We start from the raw sequence: 8884 nt of genomic DNA, 5'->3' as shown, positions 1-8884 counted from the left end.
TATCCCTTCTTTTTCCCCATCCCTTCAATTTTTTTTTTTTTTTTTTTTTTTTTTTTGATTTGGGATATATGAATTGAAGAAGACTCAATTTGCATGTGGATTTTTCCAGAATTGTGATTGTGTTGTAAGGTTAAAGAAGAAAAGGAATATTTATATATATATATATATATTTATAATACACTCATCTAGTTGAAGAAGAAGGTTTAGTTATATATATTTATATATAAGAGTTGAGCTGCTATATATATATATATATAAGAGATATGGCTGCATCATCTTCTTCAGCATCACTGTTTGGATTTAGAGGAGAAGAAGAATCAAATCAAATGAAGCAACAACATTCACTTCCACCTTCATCATCAATTGCTACTCCAGCTGCACCATCTCAGAAGAAGAAGAGAAACCAACCTGGAACACCAAGCAAGTATCTCAACTATTTTTGTTGCAAAATTAAATATCTGATACAATTTATAAAAAAAAATTCTTTTCATAAATTTCATTTGTCTATTTGAGTATTTTCATTTTAATTCTACAAATATTTTTTGTGATATATTTTTTTGTTTTCATTTGATGTGAATTTTCTAGTGTGGAACCTAATTTATAAACAAAAATGTGAAAATGGAATGAAATTCAATGATGTATATATGTTTCTCTTGGAAATCGACTTTAATTTGTCTTCAAGTTTAGTGTTTGTTTGGATTGACGTTGAACATGACATAATCACAATACCTTGATTTTAACAAAAATTACACTTTAAAATTTTAATCACAATATGTTGTTGATGTGAATTTAAAAAAAAATGATTTTGTTGTGAATCTAAATATATAAAAATATTTTTTATTCTCAATTAAGTTTTGATTATTATATTTGTGTGTATGAATTTGTTTGTTTGGAATATATGGAATGAACAGATCCAGATGCAGAGGTGATAGCACTATCTCCCAAGACACTAATGGCAACAAACAGGTTTATATGTGAAGTATGCAACAAAGGGTTCCAAAGAGAGCAAAACCTACAGCTTCACAGAAGAGGACACAACTTGCCTTGGAAGCTTAAGCAGAAGAGTACAAAAGAGCCTAAGAGAAAGGTTTATCTTTGTCCTGAGCCCACATGTGTTCATCATGATCCTTCAAGGGCTCTTGGTGACCTCACTGGGATTAAGAAACACTACTCTCGCAAACATGGTGAGAAGAAATGGAAATGTGACAAATGCTCCAAGAAATATGCTGTTCAATCTGATTGGAAAGCACATTCTAAGACTTGTGGCACTAGAGAATATAGATGTGATTGTGGCACTCTCTTCTCCAGGTAACATTCTAAAATTCAATTCAATTACCTTAAATGTACATACTTATTTCGGATGAATAAAGTTGAATTCAACTAACAACTACAGCTTCTTCAAAAATTAAATTTTTACTTTATAAAAAAGTATTTCAATTTTTTCTCTATTAAAACTGATAAAATCTTGTATAATTTAACATATTCTCAACAAAAATTAAATTAATTGACTTTATCATCCATTATAAAACAAATATTATATAATATTAATGAATCGCAAAAGAAACTATGGATAAATTTATCAAAACAATCTAATAAAATAAAAAATATATAATATTTGTTATACAATTTAAGAGATTTACGAGTAAAAAAAGTATTTGTTAAATTGATATAAATTTTCAAATGAATCTTCAAGGTATACGTCACATTATATTCAAAAGTCTCACGGATGGAACATTTTGTCAAACTATGATACAAGTAATAAGGATTGGATAAATAGTAGTTATAAATTGAGAAAATGTGATAATGTTAGCAAGCACTGAATCATAATAAAATGTAACAGTAAAATTACATTTGCCATTTATGATACTATTTTTTATATGTTCAAAAATACATATGTTATGTCATCTGAATCGAACTTATAAAGACTCAATCTCAATGAATTGTAAATAATAAAGTTACTATTTGATGTTAAAAAATGTCATGTTACCTTCTTTTCCAAACAATTATTTTTGTCTAGGTGTCGATTATCTTAATATACATGTCATATTAATAAACACGAATCAAATGGACAAAAACCGAATATTAATAATTGCTAAAACATACATGAAATGAAATGTTACTTTTTTATTTTCAACCGATTATTATTATTTTTTTGGTTACAATATACAAATTGTAATAATAGTGTGTAGCTAGCTAGGCCATACATTGTTTGGTTTGGTTTAGGGCTTATAATGTAAGATTCTTCAAGGTGACTATAGAGAGGAAAAAGACTAAGATGCTTTTTCTTTATCTATTTGAATTAATATATATATATATATTTTCTCTTACATTTCAATGTAGCAATTGATTGATTAAGATTCTGTCCTTTTGGCATGGATTCATTTGTCATGTTTTCTCTAAAAATGAGTACGGTGTGGATGGAAACATCCCCCCACGTGAATAATCTCTGAAAACTTTCCTTGAGAAAAAACACACACGGAGGAAGGAAGGAAAGAACAGCTTAATTGTTTGTTTCTCTCTCCTTGTCAAAAAGCATAACAGCAGCAGTAGTAGTAGTAGAAGAAGTAGAATATGGTGAAAAAAACACTTCACCTTTTTCTCATTTTACCTCGGAAACACCGCTTTATTTTTTTAGTTTAGCCTATTTATTTATCTCCTATTCACGTGTTGCTATGCCATGAAGAGAAGAGAGAGAAATTGAGAGTTGTATGATAAGTTGTTTTTACTAGCTTTGTTTTCTTCTTCCTTGGCTACTTGTGTTCAGTGTACTGTGCTCTTGCAGGTTCTCCTTTACATGATAACCTTACGACTTACTCAACTATTCAACTCTCTCTCTCTACATGTTTTTTGTTTACTTGTTTCTTCCTTATAGTAATTGAACACCAAAGCATTTTTCTAAGGACCATTAAAATTGGAATGATTTTTACATTTGGTTGCACCATATAATATAATGCTAATCTCTAATGGTTCATATGATTGTTGCAACATATTGTATCTAAATATGATTTTAATTTTTTGGGTTTAATATATTCACATGTTGTATCTCTTAGCATTGAATATATTCTTTTAGGTAGTTTTTAGTTATACTAGTAGTACCTATCTTGTTAAACATTTGTAGAGGTATTCACAAATTATGATTTTATGTAATAACTATAAGTCGTTTCATAAATACACGCAAATTTTTGTCCTCGGGTTAGTTAAGAATCTTAATGTTTTATTTGTAATTTAGAGTTTGATTGTCTTTTACCTTGGAAAGGGCAAGTCCCACTTCTAGTAATCTATGTATACTTCAGGATATGTGACAGCTTTTTTAGATATATACACATTCAACTAATTTATTTTATAAATTAATTACTTTTAAATTCTAAAATATTTTCTTGGAAAATATATTCCGTCTTGAACTCCCTCTCTTTCGATATATATAGAAATATTATCTCCTATGTGCTTTTTTAGTAATCAATCTCTAATAAATAAATTATAAATTTAGTAATATAATATTATTAATCTTATTCTTGTGTTGAAAAAAAATGTTTATCTAACTCATGAATTATTGATGAGATTTCTGGTTGGACAATTCAGCCGAGACATTGCAACATTTTTTCATCCCTCCCATCCCTTTAGAATCTGACATGCATGCATGTATGACTAGTTTTATCCCTTTCTATTGAAAAATAAAATAAAATTTTCACATTTAAAATTATTCTAAAAAGAATTAGTAATGTCCACTGTCACCATATCTAAGTAATTTACCTTTCATACAGTTTTTTCTTGTTAAATTTTCTACTAGTAGTAGTATTGTTCAAATCTATAATTTCTCTGTCGAAAATTTAGAAGTCAATTTTTTGCTGAAGTTGATGATTGTCTCTTATCATGCATAAATGTATCTCTCCTCTTATTTAATTTTTTCATTAACAAAAAATGACTTGAGTAATAATGTTACTTACACTTACACATGAATTGATAAAAATTACCTAGCTATATGCATCATCTAATTAGAAACTAATTAATTTATAGAGTAATGACTCATATTTATTAATAAAAAGCAGGTCATTCAACTAAAATTATTCAAGAGTAATCTTGTAAACTGGACTGTAGTATTAAAACTCGAATTGTACACTGTAAATTACTTTTGAACTGTAATTGTTGTTCTAACATTTTAGAAATGCGATAATTATTTCAGGAGAGACAGTTTCATAACACACAGAGCTTTCTGTGATGCATTAGCTCAAGAGGGACCAAGACAGGCACCAATTACCCTAAGTGGTAGCAGCATTGGCAGCCATCTTTATGGAGCTGGAGGAAACAGCGGCACCAACAACTCCATCATGGGATTAAACTTATCCCATCATGTACCTCAACAAATCTCCAACATCCAACAAGACCACACCAATTCACCGACAGAACTCCTTCGACTCGGCGGCAATGCTACCGCGAATCGAACCGGACAATTCGATCACCACATTCTCCCAACATCTTTCAGACCTAATTCCTTCTTTCATCCTGAACAAAACCAAAACTATGTCCCTGACCCAACCAACAACCTCTTCAACATTCCTTTCCTTAACAACAACAACAACAACAGTACTAATAATAATAACAATACTAATAGTGGGAGCAACTCGTTTTCTGAACAGTTGAATATGAATCATGAAGGAACAAATTTTTTCAGTGGATCAGGAACAAGTAGTGCACCTTCATTATTCAGCACTTGTCTTCAACAAGGAGGAGGAAGCAGTGGAATATCTCATATGTCTGCAACTGCATTGCTTCAAAAAGCTGCTCAGATGGGTGCAACTTCGAGCAACGGAAATGGAACAGCAACTTCGCTTTTGAAAAGCTTTGGAAACACTACTAGTAATAATTCATCTTCAGGTGGTGGTGGTGGAAGTGGAAACTATGGAGGTTTTGGTGTTGGTGGTGGAAATGAACAACAGAATAGTAATTTGCAGGATTTGATGAACTGTTTTGCTGTTGGTGGTGGTGGTGGGGGTGGGAATAGTAATTCAATATTTGATGGAATTGGAGGTAGTTGTAGTGAAAGGCAGCTTACTCGTGATTTTTTGGGAGTTGGTGGTCAGATAGTGAGAAGCATGAGTGGAAGAGATCATCATCATCATCATCATCATCAACATGCACCTGCTGCTTTTAGTAACATGCCTTCTATGGAAAACAATGCTGCTGCACCATCGTCTTTTGGAGGAGGAGGAGGAAGAGGTGGTGCTGGTGCTTCTGCTGGTGCTGCTGGTGGAGGAGGGAATTTTCACTGATCATTAACAAAAAGGTACGTAACTTCAACTAGTCAACACTTAAATTCTATTATCTATAGTAGTAACCTAGCTAGATTATATTAGTATTTTTTTTTAACCAATAGATTATATTACATGCTATACTTTTTCTTTGCTCATAATATTATAGGTTATACTTTATTATAATAATAATATAGTATTATATGTGATGTGATCATGTGATGATTATTGTGATTAAAGGGATTGAGGATCTTCTTGATATATATGTGTTGTTGGATCGAATTCCATGGCTACATATATATAGTAATAATTATTAGGGAGTTTTTAATTATTTCAATAAAATATTATATTTGGTTTTCAATAATTATTATTTATTTTTTTTTACCAAAAATGGTAAGTGGTCACTGGTCACTCTTGGCTTTTTTTGAATGGTTTGTATTAAACAAAACCCATTTAGTTAAGTACTATCATTGAAAACAAAATTGACCAAAAAAAAAGTTTTCTTCGAAATTTAAATATTTGCATAAATAATGTTCAAGATTTTAAATACAAATACTTAAGTTTCTTTTTTTTTTTTACTTAAAAAATTGATTTATTTTTTAATAATGATCATTTTACATGATTTTTTAAGTATTTAATTTCAATATTTAAATAAAAGTGGTTTTAAAATGAATAAAAGAGGTAGTTAATGTTGTTTTAGTCTATTATTTTGTTTTTTTAAATTTAAATTGTTTACAAAAATTAAACTGGTCCCCTTTTTGCATGGACCATATAATTTCTCATGTTATTATTATTTCATTATTATAGTATATTAATTTATTTAGAATGAAAGGGTGCATATTATTATTATTGTACAGGAAAGAAAAGATGCTAGTATTAATTTGTTTTTACTTGATTTTCTTATTGAAAAAGGATGTGTGGTCTGACAAGTTGTCTTGCATGGTGTAGACAGCGACGTTTTGCAGAACTAATTTGTTTCTTCTATTGTCTTCTCCTTTTCATTCTATTATACTTCTTTTATTTATTTATTTATAATATCTATTTTTTTGGTTGGCTGGCTGACACATACAGAGTCACGAGTGTCAAACTTGTGTGAACAAATTTCTGCTCTTATCGACATTGCCACGTCATATATACTTTCCACACTAATAATAATAATAATAATTTGAAACACTTTCATGCTTCATTCGGGTTAATTCAATAAAATTATATTGAACTGTCTTTATTTTTCTATGTTAGTAAGTTATCATATATGAGTTTAACTTTTTAGCTCAAAAATATTACTGGATCGCAGTTATTCATGAACATCATTTTAATGGTAACAATAATAAAAATTAAATATTTTTAATAAGTTAATAATTGTGATTGATAACAATATAAATTTTTATTTATTGATAATATAAATTCATGATGTATATGGTCGTGATTAATTTTATCAAATAAAAAAAAATTACCATGATTTTTTTCTATTAGTTTTGTTTGGAATGACATTAGTTGGTGAGAAAATATTTTCTATATTGTATATGATAAATATATTTTTATAAAAGTTTTTATATTTATGCTCTTCATTTTGTTTTCCTTCTCTTTTGTTACAATTTGTATCATGCACGTACCTGGCCATGTGTGTTATTGCTCCTTTCTCCACAACTTAGGTGTAGATTGGTACTATCATACACGTTTTTACCGCATTTACATTCTTTTCTTAATATCATGCATTAATATCAATATATTATGTTTGCTCTAAAAAAATATATTATGAAGTGGACGATAGTACAAACATATGCATACAAAAATTTATTCCATGAGTGCATAGTACTTGTTAGTCTCTTTTCTTTATATGCATACATATAATTTTGGAATTATAGGTGATGTTTGCTTAAATAAAGTAACGTTCTAATTTTTGAAACCTTAGCAATAATAAGAATCACGATTATGGTTTGTTTTTTGTAGGGTTGAAACTTGGCTATGTAGCTGATCTAATTAAGGCTTTTGAGAGCACAATGAAGCATATTGTGAATTCCTGAATTTATCGAGGCTTCTTCAACTAGGTCGAATCTCCATCCCCAAAACAAAAAGCATAAAAAAAATTATAAAAAAAAATCTGATACATATTAGCTTTTAAGATTTTCATGGTTTAATTTAATAGATTTTGTTATTGGATATGGATATTTACCATATATATTTTAATTCGACTATCTATATATAATGACATTGTTTGAATATTTTTTGTTTTTATTCATAAATGTGCATGTATGGCTTCAAAGCGAGATAAAGTTTGATTCTCAATCGTACTACTTAGGTAGTATGATTGATGAGCTAAAGAATACTTAATAATATTTAAATAGAAGGTCTTTGATTCAAACTTTGAAAATAAAATTTGTCAATCCAAAAACAAGAATGTGATTCTCAAATTGTGGTTTTGAGAATAGTTGTTCTATGAGGCAATTGTGCTATGGTTTAGTTTTTCGCATTAGGCGTTGCTTGCTAAGCTATCTCACTACACATTTGTTTATGTGTATTGTGAAGTCAATTAAGTGTTTGCAATTCTTTTAACAATCTTGGTTTGAATTCCTCAAATGAAGATTGTATTTTATATGTAACTTTTTATTTTTCTTCTTTCACCTTGACGATTGATTGGAAGTGTGTCACCTTTTTTTTTAGTGTTTTCGTTTCTATTTTTCGTTGGGGCTTGTCACCAAAAAGAAAAGCCTTTCAAGGAATGTGAATTCTTTATTATAATCAATCACCTAAATTTGAAGTGAGTTGAGTTTCGTATTAGGTTAGAAATCTTGGATAATGGTTGTGTTCACAATTAATTACTGCTTTCTTAAAATTTTCTCATTGATTTCGAATTTCACATTATTAGAACCGGTACAGATGTGTCACCAAGAGCAACAATTTCCTTCTACAATTGCTACTCCAAACAGTATCATAGCAGTTCTAAAATAGAATTTCTAATCGAAAGCATTTTAAAAAATAATATTTAATATGCTTAACTCAGTTAATATTTTACCATATTTCATAAATAAATATTGTAAAAAGACTTTATTTACATTAGCAAGTTATGTGCTGTTCGATTGTAGAGTACATTCTACCAAGACCTTGTAATATTTGTGAATTTTACTATGGATCACCTCCATTAATGGTTTGTTATGGATCAACACTTAAAATTATAAAAAGAAAAAATTAATAAAGATCGACAATACTTTTAATAAATAATAGTTTGTGACTCTCTACATCTTTATAAATAAGACGATAACTTGATTGATGTCAACTTAATATAAAATATATATACATATTTATTTTCTTTTATATTTATCTTATTAATATAATCTAAATCATCATCTCAATCATGACAATTGAGATCACCAATCATGACAATTGAGATCACCATTAACATTTCTTTTAAAACACCATATTTTGTTGTCGAAACCTTGGTATATATTAGAATTTCTCAAACTAAATTTGTGAAATTATATTTTTTTTAAGGACACGAAGGATTCAAAGTGATAGTCTTCTCTATCAAAGGCGTGGTGTAAAATATAGATAATCTTTTTTGCTTAAAAAAGTTGTCAGACTTTTTTTATGAAGTTGGACATGACAGGTTTGATGTGGATTCTAATATAGAACAGTTCACA

At 28.9% G+C, this 8884-nt stretch overlaps 1 protein-coding gene across 1 annotated transcript; it reads left to right on the top strand.

The window, feature by feature from the left end:
* Positions 1 to 26: 26 nt before the first annotated feature.
* On the top strand, positions 27 to 7468 carry LOC101493740 (protein indeterminate-domain 4, chloroplastic). Its single transcript, XM_004497107.4, has 4 exons — positions 27 to 420; positions 912 to 1308; positions 4181 to 5281; positions 7197 to 7468. The coding sequence occupies exons 1-3, from the start codon at positions 264 to 266 to the stop codon at positions 5265 to 5267; spliced, it is 1641 nt and encodes a 546-aa protein (XP_004497164.1). The 5' UTR covers positions 27 to 263; the 3' UTR covers positions 5268 to 5281; positions 7197 to 7468.
* Positions 7469 to 8884: the final 1416 nt, after the last annotated feature.

Source organism: Cicer arietinum, chromosome 4 (assembly GCF_000331145.2).
Source record: "Cicer arietinum cultivar CDC Frontier isolate Library 1 chromosome 4, Cicar.CDCFrontier_v2.0, whole genome shotgun sequence".
NCBI lineage: Eukaryota > Viridiplantae > Streptophyta > Magnoliopsida > Fabales > Fabaceae > Cicer > Cicer arietinum.
This window is presented reverse-complemented; position numbering and strand designations above follow the sequence as displayed.